Here is a 27,775-nt window from a genome sequence, read left to right on the forward strand (position 1 = left end):
ATCACTCTGACCATGCCACATTAGGCATCCTCATTTACCGAGTGCAAGGAAAAAATGCTGAGTATAAATTATTCAGAAATCTATTGTATCAGCGTGTGTTCTCTGAGCATCCACCAGTGGCAGAGCAGACAGATTATTTTTCACTTTTAATTGTGTTGATATCTTATCTGCCCCACTGAAAGCAGAGAGTGATATGTGAAACCATACGTATGTATCAAGCAGCAAATAAACCCAGTTTCCTACATCTATTGCTTAGAAGTAAATAATCTATTTAGTCAATCTAACTTCAACACAGTGCTGAAAAAAACACCTCATCCCACTCACCACTTTTGTAGCATTTGCCTGTAAGTGCACCAAACTTTGAGAGCTCAGTACAGGACACGTATATAGACACAGATGCCTACAGAGAATATTAACTATTTCAGTAACATTTTGAATGCTATTATGCCACTGGCTATCTGAATACAAAAGACCTCATTAAGGATGAGCCCTCAAGATAGGTGAAGTGTTTAAGCTTATGAAGTCTTATGGATTTGTTAGCATGAATTGCTAGCCTTACATATCTGATGGGGAATCTATACAACTCCCTCTCCTTCACTGTCCAGTTGATTTTGGCAAGGCAGATGATTTAGAGCCCAAGTTATGCACATTGCATGAAGAGATGGATCATTTGATCTCAACAATGTCTTAAAAATATTTTGCCAGCACAGGGCATGCCAAATCTTATTTGCAGGCGTAGTGGGCTTACAAGCTGAAAACTTGCACTGCAAGCCAGGGACAGAGTAATCAGCAGAGAAGGGCTATTGCAAGCTCAATCTGTTTGAACAGCCTGCTCAGTTCATCTGGTTCAGCTTTGATTACCCCCAAATACAGGCAGCCAGCTATGACTCCTGCAGATTTAGAGGCCATTCTTTGGTAAATTTGCAAAATAAGCTTCTGAGTGAAGCCTACGGCTACTTTATCGTAAAAGAAACAAAGGGGCAGGAAGGACTTTTCTATGGTACAGTTTATCAGCCATTTATAAACTCTGGCTGAGCTCTGAGAGGAAAGATAAATACCAATAACAACCGAAAAGAAAATCCAGCCTACCACATACCCAAAACCTCTGCCATTAACTTTATTCTGAAATAGGGGCTGGACAAATATGTACCTTTTTTTACACAAGAAATCTGTGATGCATAGCCTCTTTTCAGTCTCTCTATTTTAATCATTCAAGCTATCCTCAATCCTTGCTAATCCTGTAAAATGTATTTAGACAAGGTAAAGACCCCATTCCTACTCTCTCTAGAGCATCAACAGACATTTAAGGTATCTCTCAGTGATGGGATCTGCACAAAACTACTTTGTTCTGTGACTTGGGAACTGCCCAGGTACCTTCATGAACTGAATGTGGTTTGCAGTACTTTTATTAACTGGTAGCAGGAGTCAAGGAACAAAAAAACCATTCCTCACAAAGTCCTGGTAGGACCAGCAGTCATTAGGGCAGAGACACACAGTTTTTAGTTGTTAATCAGGAATATTTGCTCTGAAAAGCCATGGTAACATGCAAACTCACAAGTGGAGTTGCACAGAAAAGCTTACGAAGGACATAAAACCCAGCATACGCTGTTCAGGGATACCATATAGGCAAAACAAACTGCAAAACGGCTGCAGCCCACAAGTAATGAAAGCTACCAAACCAGCTATCTAAAAGGAAGCTCAAAATGAACTTATTCCCAGTTGCACAGCACTTTTCCAGGATGTCTGCACTGTCTATCACACTTTGGAAGTCACGGCTTACAGAATAAACAAATTAATTGTCTGACATTTTGGCTGGAAACCACCCCTGGCACAAAATGGAAGCAGCTACAACAATAAGTAAAGGAAGGCTCACTGCCAGAAAGCAGGGAAATTGTGCTGATGATGTACGTCAGGGCGGGATAGGCAGATCTTTGCAAAAACAAATGAATAAATGCTGTTAAATGCCAAGAGCCTGTAGAGAGCACCTAGAGATGCCAGCCAGGCAGCAGAGGAGGAGCTGGGCTCCAGCCCACCCTGGGTAGGGCTCTGGATTTATCTGTCACTGCTCATATTTCCAGCAGAAACTCTCTGCTTGCCATCCACATTTCTGCTCATCTAGCCATTTATTCTGCAGATGGAGAGCAGCTATAAGATTCCATGGCGAAAGAAACCCAAATTTGCTATTGAAACCCATGTGGCAGTGATCTTTATTCTTTTTAATTGACAGAATTCAAAACACTTTATAAAAATAAGCAGCTTGCATACAGAAATACAGACCTGTGGACCTAAGAGCAACCCACTATGGGGACAAAAAGGTTTATTATCTTTTCATTATTGTTATACAAATGGAAATGTTTCAGGGTTTTCTCATTTCTTAAAGAGAGAAAAGGGACGTGGATAGTCAAATAAGGAAGATGTCACTCCTCTCTAAGCTACCACAATGGGGATGTTCTTCTGCAACTGCAAAAAATTCTCCAGCAAAGACAGGGCAGGCCATGCTTGATAAATCCTAATAGTTTCTAAGGTGAAAAAGGTCTTGCAGGCTTCAGAGGGCAAGAAAAAAAATTCTGATGACAGAGCTTGAAAAAAGTTATTCATGGGGCTACTAATGCCGATTAGCTATTAGTCACTACTGAGGCTGGAAACAAACACCACTTTTTATGAAGACCCATGCCAACATATCTTCTGATTCCACAAACCTTGGTCTAACGTCAAAACCATGCCCCAAACCAACCACTGATTTTCTTTTTTTTCCAGGGAGTTTAAAACACTTCTGCTGGCCAGCTGGCAGAAAGGCAGCTAACAACAAAACAGGGGAGATGTGATCCATCAGCTACAAGTCTGCAGCAACCAAATTCTTCCGGCGAGGGTACCACGGCATCCCTACAACTACACACGGATTTTTCCACAATTTCGATTTTCACTGAACTCCTGACCTTTTTAGCAAACATGTCAAAGTCTCCAGACAGAACAGTCATCACCTTGAAACAATATGTGAGGGGAAAGAACGGCTGAGATTTTCTCCTTCTCCACTTCAGTGATTTAAACAGAGAGGAAGGCACTGGTATGTGCTTCCATCTGCTTTCTTCAAATTAAAAAAAAAAAAAGGAGATGGAATGTATATAATTAAAAAGTTACAGTTAACTTCCTTTCAGTCATGTCTGTAGGATGATTTTTGGCCTGCTAGGGAAGTCCAGATGGAAAGAGTAATGAACACAATTTAATACAAATAACAGGAGATCAAAGAAGCGCTTTTCTGAGTTGCAGCACACTGAGTTATTTCACACAGTTTAATGGAGAACTCAGGAATGAATTACTGCATTTTGCTGTTGTCTATATTTTTGTTTATGCAAATCAATTACCTTTAACCTAATTTGTGAAGGACCAGACCTATAACCCAATAAAACCATAAAATGTCACTAGGATGGTCGTACAACTGGCTAGCACTTATCCAAAAGGCTATATGTTGTTAACTGCTCATCGGTTTTTTCCTCTCTTCCCCTCCAGTGCCTCAGGATTTATACCACCAATTAAGACAATAATGAGTGCCCCAGGTTGACCTCCCAGGAGCAAGAATTAATTAAGTGCAGTATTTCTTCGTAAAGAATGACACTTTTCCAAACCATTTACGTAGCTGCCCTCCTGCATGGAATCACAATATCACAGAAGACTTTCCAGACTGTTATCCCTCAACTGTATGACTGATTTTGGTTTACACTTATAATTCGTGTCTTTGTTTTTATCCGTTGGGTTTTCGGGCAGCGGAAGCAGGGCAACCATTTTCCAAAGACAATGTCACAATTTTAATAGGACATATGTGGGATTTTTTTGCACAGAACTACAACAGAAAGACAGCAAACAAAAGCTACTCTAACCAAAGTAGTGGACCTCCTAGTAAAAACAAACAAAAAATCCCCACCAAGCTATGCCCGTGCAGTGACATGCAGATTCCTGCAGCAGGCAGGACAAGGAAAAGACTCATGTTAGCTATGCAATTACCATGCTGCAATTACTTGTAGCAGTCCCTCAAATTAACGTCTCCTTTTAGCTGCTGGCAGAGATGGAAACACGCAAAGAGGAAAGGGCAAGCTCAAACACAAACCTACATGGAAGAAGGTGTGTGCACGCTCCACGGAAATTCCCCTCACAGGCAGGCTTTGTATCCTCCTCCTCTTCCCCTCCCAGCCTTCCTCACAAAGGCTTGCAGAGTTCCCGCACAAACTTGGCTCCAGGGTTATTTATCCAAAAAGGCACAGGGACTTTATTTAACTGCCAGGCAATACAAAAATCCCTGCATTTCTGCACCATCTGAAATTTATAGAGGCGTTAGTTTCTAACCCGCTATCAGCAACTGAATGTTTACAGCTCAGCTGAAATAATAACGCAAACTATGCCACAAATATTTATGCATGCCTGCAAGCTGGCTGAAGTGCAATTCCCCTCGCACTAGCAGAGAGATCCGCACAGTTTGCCTGCACAGCCAGCTGTTCCCTGCTCCCTCCCCAGCTGATCCGGAGCCAATGAAGCTCCCCAGCCTGAGCCTGGCTGGATGGGTGGGTGACTGTGGGTGCTGGGCCAGTGCCCACCTGCCAGGTTGGCAAAGAGATGGCTCTGGCCATGCCACAGCACAGCTCCCTCTGGTCTTCAACACCCAGCACGTTTCTATTCTCTTTTTGCTGACCTGGGAGGAGTTTTAAAACCTGCCTGATCCACGGCAAGCAAGGAAGTTTCCAAGGAGGAATGTAGTGCCATACGAAAACAATGCAGAAAGCAACCTAAAAATACTCAGAAGAAATAACATGGACATAAACATGCCAAAATAAACCAGATATCTTGAGCATTATGCTTCCTGGTACAGTTTTCAGGCATCTCTCTGAATGACTCATCAACACAAGTTCATTATCTCCCCATAATCTTTTTTTTGCTCTTAGTTTTGACAGTTGACATCTAAACAAATATGTTGCACCAGATCTCTTGAAATCTGGCAAGTAATATCTTGTACTTGCTACTTTATGCTACACTCTCATTCCCCTGCATTCGGCAACAAAGAAACTTTGCTAATACAGAACTATCCACTAAAATCCTGCAAAGCATAGAGTTTGGCGAAACTTGGATGCCTGGAGACTAGAAAACAGAGTTCAAGTAAACACACAGAAATATGCAAGTCTGGCTCTCTAGTACTGGCAGTAGTCAAGGAAAATTACCTTTCCACACTGCAGCTGAAACTCATTACCGAAGGCGACAGCAGAGAGATGAGTTGGAGCTGGACCAGCTTGGAAAACCCACCATTTTTAAGAGTGAGATGGTGGCCACACCACTCTGCCCAGTTTCTGTACAAAGTACCCACAGTCAAAATGGTCTCAAAAACATGAGAAAGCAGGCTGAGAAAGGTGGATGAAATGCGGTCTGTGCCAGTGCAAGGGATTAGCAACTGCAGAAACAGAGCCAGCGAAATCAACTGACTAGTTCCTCCAAGCAATAAGGACTCTTAAGGTAACACTAATTGAAGAGATGTATCTTGTTGCAAACACCAACACAAATCACACTGAGATGCTAAAAAAGCATCACAGCTCTCAGGACAAATGCAGGACTGCATCCACCTTGCCCAGTGTTGGCCACCGCTGATCATTCAGCCAAGCTGTAGGGAAGCAAGGGAGAGTCTAGGACTGGGCAGCTTCGACCAGGAGAAAACATGACCTTTCAGAGATGAGTGAATGAACTGGAGCTGATTAATCTAACACAGGAAAATCTTAGCAAGATGTTTTCCTGTTTTCTCCCTCCCCTGCCAGACTTCAGTCAATGGCCAGATTCAAGCACAGAGCTCATATAATCACATGATGATCAACCTTTCAGTTTACAAAAATCACATGGACGTAGGGTAAGATGAAAGGTCTTCTTAGTTAGATCACCCATTTGGCTCCTGGGTGCTGTGCTTGTGTCTATCCTGTTCACTTAACACTCTCTTTCCTTTCAAAAAAATGCCTAGTTTTCACTTTTGTGTCTGTACACATAATAGTCACTGGGCATCACTAATGATGAATGTGGACTGGGTAAGACCCTTTGCAGCAGCATCTGAGAAATGCCTTGATCCTCTGATCCAAAAAAAAAAAAAAAAGAAGGTAAAAAAGTGGTAGTGCTTATTAATTTAAAAAAATGACGAGTTGCAGTGCTCTCTCTTAAATGGTTTGCTTATATCTTCCTAAATCTGGAGTGCTGCCATTCTTTTGGACCAGCAGAAAGCATGTGAAGATGACAGCGTGCACTGAAGCAAGGACCTAATAAGTTACAAATATATTTAGCACAGATGTACAGGGCTCCAAAGTAAGGCAAGCACTCTAGAGGCAGGGAAGACCTCTCCTCTGTTTGGAAGATTCATCTGGAGAGCAGCCAGCCAGGCCACTCGTGGGAGGAGTGAACAGTAGTCCATTGGAGTCGCTGCACCACGGCTATAAATCTCTGCTTTCCCTGTTAAGCGCCTGGGAGGAGGGAGAGGGAACCAGCCACAGCTGACAGTAATGGGTCCCATTAAATTGTCACTTTTAAAGAGACTCTAAAACGAGAACAAACTTGCTTCATAAGCTTTTGATCAGTTTCCCTGACACCAGGCAATGGCAGACCCTGCTCACGTGCAGTGGCTGGGGGTTGCTGGCTCTCCCCTCCAGCACTAAGTTTAAAATAGTGAAATCACTGACTGCAATTACAGCTAGCCAAATCTACATTTTTTGGCACTACTTGCAACTGCATCTCACCTTGTAATTTACGTATCCGTTATTCTGGACAGGGGAGCCAGAAACAATATACCTTTTCCCCCTAAAATGTAGGTATTATGATCCAGTTTTTATTGCATAGTAACTTTTCCCACTAAAATATATTAAATGAGAAATTTTAAGCATGACCACATGAAATCATAAGGGACTTTATACACAAAAATGTCTTTCTACCTCTCATCTGTCTTCTGAATTGAGTTGTGGAAATTGTGGGGACTCCTATACATTACCAAAAGGAAGACTAATTTATGAATAGGGACCTTGAATATTTGGCAAACCAGCTGCAGCAGCATACCAGTTAAACAGCTTCTATGCCAACATACCAAAACTACCAATTACAGAATTGGATGCATGGCTTCTTTAACACTACAAGTTTTCCTAACTGGAGTACTGAGGTCCACAGGTGTCACACATAGAGACGTCCCCTGTATATGGAAGTCAATACTAACTCTGATTTAATACTACTCTGAAACAATCAGAATAGTATAAAACAGAAATAAGGACACAACATGTATGTCATTTACATGATTTTCAAGAAACAAGGCATTCATACTTAAAGACTATAGCAAAATCCAGATACAAAGAGGGAAAGATAGGCACACGGCTATAATCTCAACCTTGGGAGTTTCTGGTCTTTGGAATGGTTACTCAAGACTGAGAGAGTCTTTTTAGTAAGGCATTTGTTTTGTTTTACAGAGTGAAGGAAAAAAAGAATGTACATAATAAAATTGGAGAAAGAATCTCTAAATCTGACTGCACTGGAAATACTGAATCTTGGAAAATTACATCCAGTTGTCTTTCCTCCTACAGCACAGACGAAGAGTAGCTCTGCAAATCAGAACAGCCCTGGGATTCATGCTGCAAATTCAATTGCCCTCCATTTCCAGAAGAATCTAAAGCAAATACCCCTTTAGGAAATTTCCTCAAAGGAACACTTCCTTTGGGATTAGAAAGAACCCCTGTTTCCATTATCAGGTCAGTGCAGATGGCAATGGAAGGCCACTTTCCAAGGCCAAAGTATTTCTGCAAATTGAGAAACTGACCGTTTATGAACTAGGTGATGGTTTACAATAGCCAGAAATTATAGATAGGTGTGTTTTTCAAAATAAATTCAAAATATGTAGCAAACAAAGAGCATTTGAATATCTACTTAACATATAAGTGAACAGAATTAAAAAATGGTTAATTCCGTTTTGCACCATTATGAAACCCCTTAATTTTGGATCTTCTCTAAGATGTGCCAATCAGCAAATCTTTAAGTACTTGCTAAGAAAAACACAAACTACAATTTAAAAAGATGCTTAAAGCAAGCAGAGCACTGACCCCAACCATCTCACCAGCATCAGTCACACTTAGCTAGAACCACATCTGGCAAAATATTCTACTCTTCTTTCTTCCAGGGAAAACAGTGTACTTTCTTTAGGGGTCCAACAAGCTACCCTAAATCTAAATTTAACAAATCAATTGCTTGTATATCCTCCTCTATCAATTTCTCATCAACCACTTTCTTTTTTAAAAGTTCCACAGTTAAAAAATGAAAGCTAGTTCATTGTAATTTTACACATCTGTAATTGCTGTTCAGCACACATAAATATGGTCCAGTATAAAAAAAATAGGTAGGTTAGTACTGTTAACAGAAAATCTAAGAGTATTTAATTTCTGAGATGTTTACTCAGATATCCCTATTTCCTTACCTGCTAAATTACCTCTGCAGACAGTACTTCTAAAGACCATATTATAAAATGTTGTATTAAACATGGTGGAAAGCTGCATTTTTTTACTACACTTGTACAACTTTCTGGGTGTGCTCAGGATGGCTTGTACTCCACATCTATAATCAAAGGCCATACATGGTCCTTAAAATAATGAAGAGGTATGAAATAGATTGACAACATGAGAACAAAATAAATGGGGTTTCCCTTTATCCATACTTAAGAAGAAAATTGAAAATGTAAAACCCATTAGAACCTACTTACAGGAAAATAAAAACACACTCCACATCCACTGCATGCCAACCAGGGGATTTCTCAGCAGGCAAGTGTACCAGCCTGAATCACAGCCCACCTGCTTCTGGCATCTCTGGTCAGTACAACATGACATGAGTTGCAGAGACAGCACTTTCACACGTGCATATAATTTACTTAATTCTGCTGAAGCTGTTGTAAGCCACCCCCACATTATGATCAGGTGTGAGCCTCAGCTCTCTCATTCATCTGCCAATAGGCCACGACAGCTATGGGCAGGTGAAAGTTGGATAGAAATGTGACAAACACACCTCCAATGACTCTTCATTATTTACCTTTGTGCGAGAAACCATGATTCAACTCCAATAACGACAGGTACATAGACATGCAAATTTGAAGTTTCTTCCTTTTATGGTATGTATTCTCAGGTAGAGGAAGGTGTAGACACTGCCAGAAGAGTAAGACTCAACAATTTTATTTTACTACTAATAATGAAAAACCTGTAGTTGTTATGGAATGGTTAGAGGCCAAAGATCCTGAAAAGATAAGCAAGGTTAGCAGGCTACATTTATATTAGGAAATGCTCTTGGGAACAGTCACAGGCACTATGGCTTGCTGATGTACCATGGGAAAATCCACATCTACCTTAGTTAACTCCTTTGGCCCCTGAAATGGGATGGCTGCATCCAAACTGTACAGGAGGTGGTTGCTTGCAGGAGGAACACTAGGTGGTACAGCCAGAAACCTTCCAGGCACATGGCACAACAAAGCCACGCCCGAAAACACACCAGAGTGTAAGAGTCTGACACTGCTGTTCTTTTTTGAGAAAGTCTTCACTGACAGTATTGGGAATTTTACAAAACAAAGGAGTGCAAGATTTAAGACAAACAATTATATGTCATATTTGACAGTTCATGGAAAATAAGAGAGTAGTTTCCAGCTCCTGTTTCCACAGGCCCTTAGCCTTTTTGCTCACAAATAACTGTATCGGCATGGTTAGTGCGGTTAAAAAGCTAATTTGGGATAAGCTCTGTGCTTCTATAGTACCCACATCGCTGCCAGAAAAAAAATTACAGTAATTAGTAAAAAACAACTATTCTCATAGCTTAAGACAAACCCCTGGCCTATGACCAGGCAAGAGGCAGGATGAGAGGAAGATTAGCTGTGGATGTATGTGCTATACCCCCATACGGACACTGCTGCTCTTAACCCACAACCTGAGCCCAAAGCACTGGAAAGCAAATGTGGCAGTCAAATGTACAACATAATTTACATTTTTGTTATCTATCATGGTTGGCAAGTAATTTTTTTTTCATTCCTGGCATTTACACAACACAGAAAGAGATTTTAATAAACATGGTAAGCTAAAATTTTTGTTCCTGATCCCATCTATTTCATCATGCTTGATTGCTTTCAGCAAGCTTCCAGTAAATTTATGCTTCCCCATCTTCAAAATTTTGAAACAAATTCAAGATCTGTCAAAAGTTTTATCTTCCAAACAAATAATAAAAAAAAAAAAATTAAGAACTTACTGAAACAGATACCAGCTTTTCACAGGGCACCTGGCTTTCCCTGGATTTGTTATTTGAAAAACTAAAATTTCAAAGATGGCATTAAAACAATCAGGTCTCCTCCGCTAGCATAAATATATAAAAATTCCAGGTTTTCAGTACTACATTTAAAGCACTTGCAACTCATTTAGTGTCTTTCTGTATACTGCACTGCTTTCTGCAAATGAATGACTCGTTATGTTGCTGTGCTGTGAAGTGCTTACAGTTTAAGATCAGATGATACTAATAGTATGCAGAAATGTATCTCAAAATACATTTTTCACCTTCTAAAAAAAGTATTGTTGATTTAACTGAAACTGGGAGCAATTTTCTGTGATTCAAGGAATTTTTCATAGCTGTGCATGGATGACAGCGTACATCTCTACTGCTGGCACTGTCACTAATACAGCTTAAATGGAGACGAATACAGCTTGATCATTCAAGCTGATCTGTATTTTTCTTTGAACCAACAGAAGCTTTTACAATTGCATTGCTGCAAACAATATTACTTCTTTCCCTGATACAAATCATACTGTTGCACCTATTTTAAAGTTTACATTTCTTACTTTCTCTTTCAGTTGTAGGTGATTAAAACGTGCCAGGAAAACAAAGCTGAACAAATGCATGGAATGTGTTAGTTAGCTGGTTTTATGAAGTGTTTTTTTTTTTGTTTTTTTTTTTTTTACTGCTAAGTAGCTGAGAAAATTCTGTGTCTGGATTCTTAATTCCCAGTAAAGGGGCATAAATACAGGCTTAAATATAATTATAATATAGCTAGAAGCTAACATGTGCAAGAGTGGTGTTATCAAAAAGAACTGCTGCTTAAGATCCCTCCACAATCCCAAAACTGCCTAAGAAAATGCAAATCTGTTCTCACATGATGTAAGAGATGTTATTAAAAGGAAAAAGGCATCTGTCCCAAAGGACACTGTTCCATAAAGGGAACTTTGCTATGACAATCCATAAAATATTTTAGGTCTCTCAGCAACATTGCTCGCAGACCAAAGCATAATATCACAGAATCATAATATCATTTAGGTTGGAAATAATATCCTTGTCATCAAACTTCAAACAAATAAATGAAATGAAAGCCAGTTCCTCTCTCTCTGTCAGTAGCATTTTGTAAATCAGTTGTTGACCAGTGCTGACCAGGAATTCATGGCCTGCAACAGGGAAAGCCCAACTCTCTCAGTGTCCAAAAGGACATAACCATGGGGGACATCATCTCAGAGAATATTAACACAGCTCTGCTTGGGCACCTAACCCAAAGGCTCATGGGGACGGGCTGCTCTGGAGGGTGACCCAGAGCAGATCTGGTTTAGATGCTCTGAATCAGCCATCAGAGGAGCTTCTCTCTCTCCACAGACTGAGAAACTCCAGACTTCAAAGTTAGGCAACTAATTTTGGGCCTCAAGCTGAGTGGTGGGACTGCCTGACACTGCATCTGTAAGCAAGTAAGTTAAACCTATAACAAAATGACAGTTTTTGTCCCAAGCTTAACACCCATGTGGATCAGCAAATTTGGACAAAGCAAAAATTGTTGTCATTTTCTCTCTTTTCTTCTCCTATGTGTATCTTAGCTTTTCTGAGGAGTCAGTCCCACAAAATTACAGACCTAAATTTCACGGTTTATATCAATGCCCTTTTTTCCATAATGCTTAAAGTCTTTGCAACAAAGAAATTATATATTTGAGTCAGGAAGATGTCAAACAAATAAACATACTTCCATAGCTGAAAAGCTTTGAAAATATATTAAATGTGGCTACACTTTTAATTTAATGATCCTACATTAGATGTGATCTTATATGAAAACTCTGATGGAAGGAAAGCTATTCTTATTTTATGATAAAAGCCAACCTGGGATCACTCAGTATTTAAGTAGATTTATCTACATTTTTGTCTGTTACCATCAATAACAGGCAGAGAGGCATCTTCATCATTTAGACAAAACTGCTGGACCGTAAACCTACCCTCTTATATGCTGCGCTGTCTTCTGCAATGAAACTGCTTTAGGCATCTTTGCTGCCCACCAAATTCAAGCCAGTAATCCAGGCAGGACTGTCAGCAAAGGAATGCTGTCTTTTAAATGCCCAGAACAAGAGACAAGGCTTTCAGAGACAGCTGAAGCTGCCAGAACACCAGCTTCTCCTCCTCACCCACACAATGATGGCATTGTGTGGGGAATCCAGTTCACTACTCTCAGTCTCCCTTTCTGCAAATCCAGCTACACGAGTCAAGTCAGGACCAAAGAGCTGAGTTTTTGGTGACAGCCAGCCCTATAACCACTTGTACCAGCTGGATAAATCCAAACTGCTCATTTTCTAGGGAATTTGTTTGCATGCTATCTAGCAACACCCAGAGACTGGCGAAAAAAAAAAAAGATCTCAGAAGCCTGTAACTGAGGTCATGAAACACACAAGTAGATTCCAAAACCCACCTCTGAAATGCCACACAGTTTACAAAATGGAAAAGTTGTAAATAAGCTGAATGTTGTCAAGGTACTGTTTTACACATAAAAAGATGGACTGGCTCTGAAATTTTTCTTACAAAATACAAATACACTGTGAAGATCCGTTTGGTTTTGAAACTCTAATATGTACACAAAGCCAACGACAGGCTATGAAGAACATACACTTTTGCAGTGTAACATCCAGAAATAAACACAAAGCCACACTTTTTAGAATTTATTTAAACCAGTTTAAAACTTCTATTGTGGTTCACAAGTGCCTATTGTGAAATACTCCACCCTCTAAAAACCTTACATGATTAGTATATCAACACAAGCCACAGAACAGTCTAGTATGGCACAGTACTGAAGACTGTTAATTAATAAGACAGCAAAATCACTGAAGTACTTGGCAATGGAGGTTGTTCACAGGTACCTGAAAATATAAGGTCCAAGGATGACAGTGTGTGGGAAAGAGGAAGGGAGGACAGAAGAAGGGGCCAATCTAATCCCATGTGAGAAGACCACAGCAAGAGTTTGACAATGAAGGCAGTCAAAGTCAGATTTTCAGATTTTGGAGGAAAAATGACAACAGGTCATGTAAATTAGAATACTGCAGATCAGAAATTATGTCATCATGACATGATGTCTGAAAGAACTCCATGCCATGACATTACAGTTGGTCATGTCACAAAAAGAGGACAGAAAGTTCTGTCTTTGTGAACTCTGTGTCCAAGGTAACAGTGAGGTGAGCAAGATAACACATCAGGGAAAGACAGAAGGAGAGAAGTAAGAGATAGGGATGCTTTGGAAGTCATCCATGGGTTGGTGACAGTTGAGGGAAGACAAATTTTACAGAGCAGAGTTTCCCAAATTGAACGTCACAAGGTCACAGTCACCATCCACAGCTCTCCAAGGGCTCCTGGCTGGATTAAGAATACACCTGTTATGACCAGAATATTGCCATGATATCCCCCATTCTTCTACCATAAAACAGGTCAGTAACTGATGCTTTTTGAGACAGAAAACCAAAGAACTGAACCTCAGGGAACAGCATCAGAAATGGATAAAAAGCCAATTAAGTAAGAGACACTGAATAATCAGTAAGTAGGATGAGAATCTAAAGAGTCTCAAAAGCCAGGAAAAAGAAATCCCAATGAATCAAAGGCAGCCATCAACCCAAAACCTGGAGGACAGAAAACTGTCCCTTGCACTAGATGAAGACTGCTAATGATCAGTGTGGCAGCAGCTTCACAAGAGCTCAAAGGAGAAAGGCAAAGGAGAAGGAAACAGAGATGGAACTAGAAGAAAACCAAGGGAAAGCCAGCAGAGAAAAACAAAAGAACAGGGCCCTAATTAGATAAATATGATATGAGTAGAGTTTTCCATTTGTGCTTCCCTTGAGAGAGAAGACTGCCAGGAGTTCGAAGTGAAAGGTAAATGAGTCAGAAAAGACTTGAGAAAAGGACCTCAAAACAGAGGGACGTGCAAATGCAGGAGGAAAAATGAGTGAATTTAAGGTTTAATATCACAGAACAGAGACTGCAAATCACGTGAAGAAAGAAACAGGGAAAACAGGAATGAAGAAGGAGAAAATTGCTACAAGGTCAGATGAAAAGAGAAAGAAAGGGATTGACTGATATTTTAGTCTAGCTTCTTATGGAATGAGGTTTGTCCAACCCGGCCATAAGTGAGGCTTCCTCTCCCCATCCCCACAGCTTCTGAACACACTGGTCAGCTTCAGTAAAACTCCAAATCTTGAAGAAAATAGAGCTCTTTGAAATTCCATGGAGATGTGTCTTCAGGGTAAACGGGAATTAAATTTGAGTTTCCTAACTACACAGAAGGTTGTAATACAAATTCTTCCTTATTATTACTCCCCTGGTTCATCAGAGAATCAGCGTGAAACTGCAGCTCCATACCGAGCAGAGCCTTCAGTGAAAGACAGACTCTCTAATAAACTTGGGTTAAACAACTGAAAGGCAGAGATCCACAGGAGACAAGGCTTCCCCAGCACTAGTGCTAAATGCTCAGTGCTTACTGAAACTTGTAAAGCAACTGGTTAAATTTTTGTATGAAGGTTGCAAAGAAAGAGATGCATGAAGAACTGGCACCAGGAACACAGGGTAAAAAGCAGACTCAAGAACAGGCAGGAGCCTAGATGGTTAGAAATCGGAAGTACAAGGTGGCAATTTTCTTATCATACAAGACCAAGAACTGACAGTGTGAAAGCAAGTGCGGAGTAAAGATGAAGTAAAAGAAAAATAAACTAAACAGTCAAAAAGAGCTCAAAAGAAAAAGGGTAACATTCTTCAGAGAAAGAGTAGAAACTGGCAACACAGAGGTTTCTGAGGTGGCGTCTGGTGTTGCAATCACATACTGTTGTCTGCTGACATCCAGCTCACTACTTCTGTTGACCTGAAAGCTCAGACAACTTTGAGCAACAAATGTAGTATTTAACTGTCCACCAAAGGGACCACTGGTTGATTCAGCAGTCTCATCATGTTCTTGCCAGTTTCTGGCACTCGCTAAGGAAATTGATTCAATCTGTGGAAGAGATTCCATAAAATCCTAGTCCAACCTGCTGAAGAGTTAGCATCAACAAACCCAAATATTATCAGTCTGAGGCAGCCAAGTTACTGCTTTGGAATCCTGTTATTTCTCACAGACTGACAGGTTTTGTATGTAACTAATGTTTTTTTCTTCTTCTTCTTTTAGCAGCCAGCTATCATTAAATGCTGAATTACACCATCTTGCAAATTAGCAAATAAGTGAAGATGATTTTTTTGTTGTTGTTGAGTAATGGCCAACACATTACAAGATAGATTTCTTCATGTGTTTTGACAAGTGTGATCTTGCTTTAATTATTTATGAAAATGCTTTGCAGTATGCCAATAAAAGTCTTACAGTATATTTTTGCATATTTTTCAAAAATAATGAACTCTTAGGAACACGTGGCCTTTCTGCCGTGGTCTGCAATTACACCTCTGCTTAGAGGTAACGTGGGTGAGCAAATGACACCACCATTTGCGTGTTAGCATCTGAGTATGATGAGATTTCCTATTTAATGAAACCAGTTACAGCATATTCTTATCACAGATCTTCCTAAATGTTGATAGTTTTGTGGCATCTAAAAGAAAAAAATACAGATATGATACCCAAGGAAAACCTCAATACCAGAAAGAGATTCTAAAACTGAGGTGAAATTAAATAGTTACTTTCACTAATTCAGTATCTACAGTTATAAAATAAGGGGGGGGACCAGATTCTAATCTTTTAATTTTTTGTCTAATGACACAAACCCAGGACTATGATATTTTATGTCACTACAAGAGCCCAGTAGCATGGAAGAAGTTGAATGTTCAAAGGATAAAGTAAAAATGGCTACCTTCACACTATCTGAAAAATATTATAACATTTCATAAAAATAAACCAAATTTGTTAATTTAGTCTAATAACTTTACTTATATGGATATAGCACCTGTCATATTTTCAGCATGTGTTAGTATCTTCACTGTACTAAACACTACACAACTATTTTAAGCTGAAGGATGAAAATCATAGGTCTTTCATTGTTAAAAAAGAACATCACAGTGGGGTACTCTAACAAAGTTAACTATGAGAGCATCTGCCCTATGATTATATCTTTTCTTTAGCATTTTTCACACTACCTTCTTCCTCACATGCATTCTGTTCACTGTGTGCACACCTCTAACTATTGCCATACAAGCATTGTTTAGCTGACATTGCTTCTCTGATGGGTATCTCCTGCCTAGACATTGTCTACTTTTGAATTGTGTATTTTATTACCACATCCTATGAACAGTCAATTCATGCTCTGACAACCACAGCACTGAGAAGCAGCTAGCAGATGTGCCAGCAAAGTAGGCTGACAGATTAAATTTTGCAAATACCAACCTCCTAATCCTTAAATTCCCAATTTGATTTGAGATTAGTTAGATAGTTAGAGACTACACCAAAAAATTCCAGAGGATCAGATCCTGTTCCCAAATTCCAACCCCTGGATACAGAGAGGTAGCAGCAAACAGAAAAGGCTGAGAGCAGCCAAAGGTCGTGTGAGATCTCGGGGAATACCTGACCTACAGATGGACAGTGCAGAGTCTCAAAGGGTTTCAGTTTATTCTTTGATTATGTCTACATCTATGATCACATTCTCATGCTAGTCAACACTTAAGGAAGTCCCTGAAAGACATAATTTGGAAGAAGTTATGAAGGGAAATATTTCCAGGAATGATGGTAATTTACTTGGCTTTACTCATGAATAAGAATTAATTCCCAAAAGAAACTGTACAGCTGTCTTTGGAGACAATCAAGTCACACCACGCTGCATTGCTTTATCCCTTTCTAAGACGAAATGAAGGAAAGGGAGATGATGGCACTCACCTTACATCCCTCACAAGCACTGACACCATAGTGATATCCGGATGACTTGTCTTGACAGACAAAACAGGGCTTGTAAACACGAGGGGGTGGAAGTGGTGAAGGAGGGCTCGGAACAAGTTCCTCAGAACTGGTGCTCTGAGTTTCAACTGCTACAAAAGAAAAAAATATAATAATTGAATGATTTATTAATGAAGTTTGAATAAATTATTACATAAAACTATATTACAAGTATGAAACTGGCCCATATCTTTCTTTGCATAATAAACATTTATCTGTCTTTCCTAGAAACATTTAAGGGGAACTAAGTAAGGCAAGTAATAACAGGACTACATCGCATAGCTTCAAAGTATATTTTAAAGTATATTTTAAAGTATATTTTTAGATATATGGCTTCAATCTCTTACTAGGTTCTAAAAATGGACAACTTTGGGCTCATCTTCTGGTTTTAGCCTATTGAATTGCATGGGATCCACGTGCACATGCTTGATATCAGCCTTCAAAGGGAAACTGTAGCATGCACCCTTTTAATCAGTACCTAATCTTGGGAGAGCTCTCGTATCTCCTGCCTTTTTCTACAAAAGGTAACACTTCCAATCTGCAATTCTGATATAGCAGGATAGCAGCAAGTATCAGGACATATGTAAAGAGTAAGTGTGAGACCTGAAGTGAAAATTACCTGAACAACTTGTCTTTTTTTTTTTTTTTTTTTTTAAATCTGTAAAAAAGTAGCACAACCCAGTAACACTTCCTTACCTACCTTAGGACCTGTAACATCAGGAAACCCCACTGAGAAAAAGTAACTTATATATTATGACCCCACATCCTTTTATTGCCTTAATATTTCTAGATGGTCATTTGTTTGAGCCTATTGAAAAGCCAGTTACCCCTTTCAGGGGAAGGACGTGAAAGCTCTACGATGCAAGATAAGACATGTGAACTACATCTTTCCAAAACATCTGCATTAGTTTTCTGTGATATGCTGTCATCATTCCTCACATTTATTGTGGATGTGCAATACATTTTCATGTTTCACCTAGCCGTCTGCTGCTTCTCAGATAAATCCCTCTAACTTTCAACAAATATACAGGAATGACAGGATCTGTGAACTCAGATCTATCCAGAAATATTAGGCACTATCAGCAGAGCTAAATCTCAAAAGTACTAACGGCAGACCCTAAAGAATATTACTCAATGGAAAAATCTCAGACAAGATTTACTGTACATGATATTTTTCAGATTACAAAGATGATACATTTGTATTAAAGTCATGATTCATTGTCAACTCATGTGCTACAGAATTCACAGAGGGCATCACAGAGCACTATGCAACCTCTGATCACTTGTGAGAGGAGGACCCCAGTTTTCCTTGGGTTAAGCTAGTATCAACCTCAAGGACGGACATTTCTTGAAAAGAAAATAAATGCTAAAGTGAAGTATTAAAGGGTCTGATTCTAAGCAAAGGAATATCTTTCCATTGGGACCAATTTATTTATATAACAATAAGGAGGCTGTGAAAAAAACAGAAAAGTAAAATAACATGGCTCCACAAATTGTGCCATTAAGACAACATCCAGAACTATACTCATCTTTTTCAGTATTAAATAAACTGAACTTGGCAGACCAAAAGTCTACAGGTTCCTACTGCACCAAGAAAACTTTAATGAAGTTTTTTCTTAATGAAAACTCAGATGAGAATGATCATTTCTTTTCAACAGTAATTTTTGGTATTTGAGATAGAGAGTGGTCTGTTATTGATCTCTGCACAGCCACCCTGCTTGAATCGATAATCTATTAGTACTTCTAAATTAAAGTTAGATTCATCAAATGTCCTTGAGAGGCCTCAAACATTCCTCGCCTTATTCCATACTCGTACATGAATTATGGTGGCTTACAATGAGTCTATGGAATGATAAAATTTTAGCTTTAAAACTCTAATACCAGCAGACAACGTGTTTCGTATTAGCTCGTTCAACTCTCCCAGTCCATCTAAAAGGCAGTTTTTAGGCTCCCCATGGGAAAACAAGGTTGTATCATTCAATAAAACAACTGCACTCCTGCAATCCCTCTGTGATTTCAGTTTGGGGAAAGCAGTCTTTGAGAATAATACTGATACACTTCTGCTTTATTCATAATTTCATCCTAAACAAGCACCAGCATCCAATAGTAGTGTTCAAACCATGAACAATATGTACTTCAGAGAGGTCTGTCAAGCACTGTAGAAACACCAGGAGCTTGCGATACCCAGAAGAGATTAAGCAACTCAGTTCATAAATACACAACATAGTCAGCAAGTGAGGATTTCAAGATAAAGCTGGAGAATATTTTTCAGGACAATTTGAAATTGTATACAACAACAAGAGAGCCAATGGAAATCAGAAGATCCTCCGTAGAACACCTCTCTCTCTCTCTCTCTCTCCATATATATTTTTGCACCACTAAAAGGACCTAATCTACTAAATATAATACTTGCATCAGCTGAACAACCATCTAGAGAGACTGGTTGGGTTTTGGGTTGGGTTGGGGTTTTTTTTTGGTTGGTTGGTTGATTTGGTGTAGTTTTTTTGGTAAGAGAACCTAGTTTGGTCACATTCACTTCTGATCACAGGCAAGATGTAGAGTTTTCTGGAGAAGGTTTGAACCCAGGATACACATATTCAGCTCTTACTCCAGCTGATTTACTATTCTTTCTTGGATTTAGCTTTTTTAACTCTTTATTTGAAAATGTATGTACTGCCAGTGTGGAAGTGCAAAAGTCTGGTGCAGGCACCTGTAGCAATTCATGCTCAGCAGGTAAAAAGTGTTATTTTTGTAATATGTTGGCAGCTAGTGAATGCACAAAAGTAGAAGTGCTTTCTTCTATGCATGTCTGCACATGCAAGGTAGAAAAAAGGAAAGGATGGGGGGGCCAAGAGTTGACATTTACAGAAAAGGCATTTTTAAAGCAGTCTTACAGTTTTAGGAGGAATTCGGGGGGGGGGGGGGGGGGAAACAGAAAAAAAGCAACTTCTTTCCATGCCCTACTGTCTTGTCCTGTGGGATGTGACACTTCAGGGTCCCTACTCACCTGAGAAAACAGAGCCTCAGTGCTGTCACCCAACACCTGAATGCAGCTTAAGCACACAGGGACTCTCAAACAATCGGTCACTTCACAATTCTTAAGATGTCTGAAATATTTCTAAAGGTTAGATAAAGTAGCAGATAAGATCTTTAAAAGCACAGCGTGCTTTGTGAGAGCTAATTTACTGCCAGCTAAACCGTGTTGACAGATGGAGAAGGTATTTTACTTTGAGACCAGCTAGAAGCAGGCAGGCACTATGAAATGCCTCGTGTTCTGAACTTAGATTATTAAGCTTGCATGTTAATGCACACTTTGGACAGTTGAGTTTTAAAAGAATAAGAAGTTGTAAAGCAAATGGCATTTCCTGGATAGCCTCAAGGGAATTTTGAATACTGAGCTCAGGGTCCCTGGTGGGAAGCAGCAATTTCAGCTAATTAGGGTGAATAGCAAAGTGTTGCATTTGGTCAAAACATTCTGTTAACCCCCATTTTTGTTGGCACCAACAAGAGTCTGGATTTTTTGCCTTTTTTTTTTTTTTTGTGAATTCACTGCAGGAGTGCAAGGCACACAGCTCACATACATTAGGCAGAAAGTCAAAGGAAACGCCAAAGTTCAACTAAAGTACAAGTAATTAGAACCAGATTCTCTGCTGCTTGTATGTGTGCATTTGATTGTAGAAGTTATTTATAAGCCTCCAAACATTTGAAAAAATAACTATATACTGTAGATCATTTAATTTTTATGTCTCGTCTGGAAAAAAAAGTCTGCTTTTAATCATCTTCCAGGAAAGAGCCAGGAACTGGGAAAGTGGGTCTCAATTGTTTCAATACAAATTTCTTTCTTTCATGTGCCACATAAAACTATACTATAAAATTAAATCCAAAATATCATTGACTTCGCTCCCCCCTCCAATTTTTTTTTAATAAAAAACTTCTTTGAATTTGTCATGCTTAAATAGTTTGCATTGTTATGAGGGTTTGGGTTTTTTTAAACTCTTGTTTGGAAGACAGACAAGGGGAGAAGAAAAAAAAAAAGAGTGAGAGAGAAAGAAAACATTATCGTGGAGACTTGCCAGCCTTGACTTAGTAACCTGGCCATGACCCTCCAGCGAGTGTGTGTTTGACCCGGTCACACATGACTCTAGCTGCGTACTGTTGCTGGGTTATAAGTCCCAGATATTTTTACCATATATACAACAGGTGGGAATCATAGGCAACAGAAAGAGGAAAACAAAATCTTCCCTTGTGGGAAGACTTCCATTTTCTCCCTTGCAAAGAAAACAGCACAAAGCAAAGAAGCTGTGCTACTATTTCACGTACTGGCGCTTGCTGCGCTGGAGCGTTGCTTTACCCGGGGGTGGATGCGTGGAGATGGAGTGGGCTGAGGGCAGGAGGACAGAGGAAAAGGCTCAGAGGAAGCCATATGCAAATGTTAATCAATGCAGAATGAATTACCACAGTCAAAAATCTTTCCTTACAGAGCTGGATATGCACTGAGGTTCAGGAAGAAATGCTTTTTATTATAAGCAAACATGACACACCTAGATTAAAACATACAATAACTTCAGATTGAGATGTTATTATCAGGATTTTCAGAAGTACTTAGGAAAGTTCGTTTTCCACATTTGAAGGTTTTATTATTTGCATCTTGGTAGCTGCCTTAAAGCTATAATGTTAAATATATTCTATTACAGTTCTTAGTTACAATATTTCCAGCATTAATTTTAATCAAGTCATAGTTCATCTCTGCAAGACTTTCCTTAAAAAAGGGTGGTATTTGGGATGAGAGCCAAAAAAACCCTCTAAGTCATCAGGTTTGCACTCAGTCTGAAAAGAAGCATTACGCTTTCAACAGGGACATCAGAAGATGAGGCTCCATGACCTTGCTTCTTCTTGAGGGTGCCCAATTCAAAATGATCCTTTTCTGTTATTTTAAAAGCTAAAAGAGTATCCCACAGATTTTCACTATGTGCTTCTCAGGATTCCTACAGTATGATTAAAATAACAACAAAACTAGCAAGAGGTAGAGGTTATGGAGCTCAGAAGCCCAATCTGCACGGACTGGATAAATGGGCAAAACTGCACACAAGGTCACCTAAAAGGAGCCTCAGACTCAGGTCACTTTAAGGGCCATGCCGAGGCCACAGGCTGCTGCTGCCAACAGCTATCTCAGACAAGGTGCAAGTCCTGATAGGCGCAGCTGAGTTGGCAGGAGTTTTCTAAAGCTGAAGGACTTTTGCTGTTACAACTCCTGTCAGTTAAAGAGCGACATGGACAGCTGGCTTCTGTCCCGAAGCATTTGGGAGAAGAGGGGTGCTGCTGAACTCTGCCCTTTGCCTCATGAGTACAAGAAGCAGTTAAGCACACTCTCTGCTCTGATATCCTCACGCTAATGAAGTTCCAAGTACAAATTTGGCCATTGCTACACTGCAGGCAGACATACCATCAGGACAGTATTTTCTTCCCCTGCTCTCTTGCATCTCATGTATTAAGACAGTACACTATTTTGGGCAGGGCCTCAGAATATGCTGTACAGTAACCAGCGCTGCAGGACCTTCCAGTGCTGCTCCAATGCAAATAATGGTAATGATCATGATCCTGCCAAGTCAAAAGATATTTGAAAGAATGAACCTTGAAAGGCCTCCACAGCCTTGAGGGGAGCCATTACTTGCAAAGCAGGTCCTTGGAGCACCTTCATTTTAACTATTTTAGCATTTCAGTGTTAAAACACAGACTAACTTTAAAGTATGATTTAAAAAAAAAGCAGGTTTCTTCGTATTCAGCAAATGCCTTGCTGTGTACACCAAGCTGTATTTGCCAGCTGGAATGGCAGAAGTGTGTACACTCATCTGCTGCATCTTCCCTGGCTTAAAACTGGGAGAGAGCAAGCTGCATCATACTTCTTCATGCCTTTCACCAACAACATTGCCAAGTTTCAACTGCAAATCTGTAATGTTAACCAGCAGAGTCATGTAACATAAGTCAACAGAGTCAGTGGATACTGATCTTGGCCACACGACAGGAGTACAGCCCTTTGAAACTTGTATTTATATCAGGTGATTAGGGCCAAGAAATAAAGTTTTGCATCCTACTACCAGTATAGCAGAGCTATCCAGATTTTTTGCTGTAAATCAGAAGACAAGAGCATCTATCTTTTGGTTATTCTCCTGTTCTACTCTCATAACACAACTTCTGTTCCTTAGCAGCTAACGTCTTCATTTGTAGCACAGATTTTATTATTTGCAGAAATGTCCTCTCTCAGTTGCCCAGTGAAGAGTGGGGATTCTTTTGTAACATACTTTTCTGTTGTGACACATTCTGGCCTCCTTATTAACCCACTTGTTAGGCATGCAAATTCAGTCACCTGACTTTACACTGACATTTAACAAAGCACTCCAGGAGCCCCATGTGCCAGCACATCTTCCTGTGTGACATTCTTGCACAGATCACAGACCCTCGAGTGACTCTCCCCAGGCCCTGCTGTCCCCACCATGCAGCACAGCCAGCACCGCTTCCAGTTCTGCCATATTTAGCAGCATGAAAGATACTGCCCTCTTCTACCTATCTGATCTACAAGCATGGTCCCTGCCACTCCAATATGTGAATGACCCATGAGCATTCATATTTCTACCTTTGTAACACCTAAGTGAGATAAGGGAAGAGCTATTCTTCTTCCTTTACAGAGAGGAAACAGAAGCATTGACAGTGAAAGAGCTTTATTTGCTTGGGTCTTAAATTCGTAGGGAAATGCAAGTAGTACCAGCTGGGATTTTCAACAGAACACAGCACTGAGTGGTATCTTCAAATTTAGCCTTATGTGTCTTGCCCCACGTACACATTGGATGCATAACAAAGCTGGGAACTCCGTTAAGTCTGTTCTCAGTCCCTCCATTGTGGGGACTCTGATGCACCCCCAAGTCTGCATCTGCACCCCACTCACCTGCCCACTGCGAGGCAGGACAGGCCTGGGTGCTTCCTGCCCCCAAGAGGGCTGCTAGCAGGGAACTCGGGAGAGATGATGAAACCCTGCCTTCATTTTCTGATCTCCATGGCCAGCAGAGAATCAACTTTCTGTAAGACTACACCACCATATACACAACTACACAGGAATGTCTTGGCAGATAACAGACTTGCCCAAGAGGAATCCTGAATCCTCTCCCGAAGGCAACTCAGCAGCACCCGTGCACATGGACACTGTACCACATAGGCATAAGCAACACCAGAAACTGCCACAAAAACCTCTACTCTTGACTATACTGTCCAAGCCTCATATATCTCCAAGATATAAGTCTGAATCTAGCAGACTAGTCTTACATATTGAGCACATGTGACCTGGAAACCACCAATATACACAATCATGTATTTCTGAATGAAAACACCCTTAAAAACCTTCTTCTGAAGCTGCTGCATCTTTTTATTGTGTCCCACAGGTATTCTGGGAGGAACCATCACTGCAACCACTTTTGGTGCTTCTCCCAGTAAAGCCAGGACTTTTGGCACCTACATACCGTACACACATATTTACTACAGCTAGTAGTAAAGGACAACGAGGAGGCTGCAGCTGCTCTGTAGGTTTGCAATGCCTGGTTCTCAAGCAGCTCTGCTAAACCCTGGGGTAGTGTGTATAACTAATATCACCTTTTCAAAGAAAATGATACTGACTTTCAGGCTGGTGTTTTTTTTTTTTTTTTTTGCTTTTTACAGTTATATCATCGAAGCTGTTCAACATTTGGGTTTATGTGTTCATGTAGCCAGAGAGATGCATTTACACCTGAGCAAACGTGGAAAGCAGAAAGCTTGTCAGGATTAATTATATCAGGGCCAAGAACTGCGTCTGGTTATACCTGTGTTACTCTCAAGACAGCGAGACTTAATGACGCGCTGGTAACTGAGAACAGGAGCGTCTTTCGCTAAATAAATGGCCAGGCACAGACCATGAGCGAGCCAGGGTGAAAGTAAGAGTAGAGACAGGATGGCCGCGGGGTTTGGCAGGCAGAGTTTACAGGGCAGCAGCTCATCACTTTGTATTAAGCGCCTACCTTCAAAATGGAAAAGAAAACATGTTAAATGAAAAAAATAAATCGTATGGAAAACTGAAGAAAAACATCCGAAAGATGCTAGCTCTGTAGTTTTTTCAGGTCGGTGATTTTCTGCCTGTCCACTACCATGCAAAACTGCATCAGTCTCAAGCGAAAATTCCGCATTACTGCAAAACTGAAAAATAGGATCTTCTTTAAACAAAAATGCATAATTGTGCTATCATCTGCACGAAGTTAGATTTTCCTTTGAAAATTAACTTTTCTTACAATTCAGGCCCTGATTGCTTTACCTGTAAATTCCTATGGTCAGATTCTCATGTGGAGTAAAGTACCATAGGCAAAGAAGAGACACAAATGCAGAGAGGATGAGAACTCTGGCCCTTTTTTTCTTTATTTATGAAAATGGAAGCCTATTTCTGTGGCCTATTGATACAAATGTGGTGTGACAAATTCAGCATTTTTTCCCTACAGGATCAAAAATTAGAAAAAAAGGCCCATTGTGAGGAACGAAACACTTAAAAATAAAAGGAGTCTGATTCTTTTCTCAGATATGTTTTATGGTGTTGCTATTCCACCAATTTCAATAAAGACTCTTGACTCGTAAACATAAATGGGAGAAAACTCAGATCCAGTATCTTCAATAAGAAATAAAACTTTCAAGGGCAGTGAAAGAGCTGCTATAATCTCTACATATATCCAGATATTTTACTAAGTCATAAAGCCTCCATTTATAGTTATTAAATGTTTTATAGTGTTTTGTATATTTTTATTTTTAAATCTTTTCAAGCATTGAAACAGAATAATTCAGAGTATTATTCTAAAGGAATGATTTTATTCCTCAAAACTCACCTCCTATCCAAGTAGGTATTAGCTTTCAGTATTACTATGTCTGCCAAATAAATTTTTTATTTTCTATATATTCAACATATCTTATGACACTATTCATCATGACTTTCTGCTGTGGCTTGAATCCAGCAAGAAAAGGAGTGTTTTAATATCTTTAATCATGTAATACTATTATGCAGTTGTTCAGTACCACATGGTCAAAATAAAACTGTTGTGCTCTCCTTGGAAATGCAGTAAAAATTACTTGCTATGTAATATTTTACGTATAATTTTATTTCTCAAACTTTAGGACCATTAGTTCAGAATATTTTGATCTTTAAGTGTTTTTAAATCTTAAAATTAATAGAGTGACTCAACAAGAGCCAATTCAGTGATCAAAACTACTTCAAGTTAGTATAGTAGCAGTTAAAATGCTTATCATCCCAATTAATTTGTATTACAGCCACACTGCTGGATATCACTAATTGATTTATATACCCTACTTTCTATACCCATTTACAAGGGCAATTATGAACTCCATCACATATGTTTAAATGGGTTACATTAGAACAGTATCTAGAAACTTGACTGCTGAGCTTAAAATCTTTAAGAACAGGTAAATTCTTCATTAATGGGTATGCTATCAATCCACTACAAATGGCCTATAACCTTTCAAAGCAGCACGAGGTACTAATATTTTACTTTTCATGGGCAGTTTGAGGTTGATTCCACTGATGAGCTTCACCGCTATCTTTAATTGTTTTTAAAATTGCATATTATAGGCAGCAATAAACACAAATTAGCATCATACCATCCACAGCTTTCTGCAAGGCACAGTTTCTATAAACAAGTTAAAACGCATACATCTGTAAATAATAAGCATAAGTATGCTGAACTTAATGAATAAGGGCACTAAAAGAAATTGAACAGTAGGGGTTCAGCAATTAGAGTAACTGCCCATTTTATTAAAAATGTATTGTTTCCAGCTTTTGCTTTAGAAGACTTTTATTGCTCTGCTAATTCGAAGTTTTGATTTCCTTGGAAAAGGAGGTCTAACTCTTTATTTTTCTTTGACAGCCCCCTGTCACACAGCCACTCACCTTTTTTACAAGGCAACGGACAACTGTGAAGCTTTATATCTCACTGCTTGGGATCTCACTCTCCGGCCCTCGCTGCAGACCTTTTTTTTGGCATTATGCCACCCAGAGGTATGATTCTTTATTGAGTAAGGTTTCATTCCACAGCGAAGCTGGGATGAAACCTGCTGAACCAGCAAACCCCAGGCAGCCGCCCTCCGGCCCCTTCCCAGAGGTTACCAACACTCTGGCAGAGTGGGGAGGGGAAGAGCACGCGTCCAGCTTCCCAGCCATGCTGCTGCAAAACAGGGCCATTTGCTAAAGCTGGCAAGGCTCGGGGCCATGAAATGGAGCCATGAGTTTCCTCCTGCTGTTCAGCAGCAGCCTCCTGCAAGAAGGGACAGGGCAGTGTGTAGACTGGGAGAAGCAAAGGCAGCTTCTTAAACCAGGCAGATATGTCTCCCATTCCCCACGTTATTGCAGTGAACCCTGGGCTACCTTTGCTTGTAAATAGATGTTTTACATCCATGTAGCTTACTTTCCGAGTAAGCATTAAGATTATTCCTTGCACTAGCCTAATTGCACCCACGTCGTGGCTCTGCTGCAACTGTGGGGGTATAATTGAAACAATATGTTATTTCCATTTA

At 39.9% G+C, this 27,775-nt stretch overlaps 1 protein-coding gene across 8 annotated transcripts in view; it reads right to left on the reverse strand.

Annotated features, from left to right (window-relative positions):
• The window catches only part of RARB (retinoic acid receptor beta), a 329,988-nt gene that overhangs the window by 50,885 nt on the left and 251,328 nt on the right, over positions 1-27,775 (reverse strand). For 7 of the 8 annotated variants that reach the window (XM_064672806.1, XM_064672793.1, XM_064672799.1 and 4 more), the window contains one exon: positions 17,132-17,280. In XM_064672806.1, the coding sequence (XP_064528876.1) occupies positions 17,132-17,280 (149 nt within the window). Of the gene's footprint in view, positions 1-17,131; positions 17,281-25,032; positions 25,052-27,775 lie in introns of those variants that run through there. The other variant, XM_064672843.1, reaches the window with a different exon arrangement.

The sequence above is a fragment of the Pseudopipra pipra genome, chromosome 1, assembly GCF_036250125.1.
Source record: "Pseudopipra pipra isolate bDixPip1 chromosome 1, bDixPip1.hap1, whole genome shotgun sequence".
NCBI lineage: Eukaryota > Metazoa > Chordata > Aves > Passeriformes > Pipridae > Pseudopipra > Pseudopipra pipra.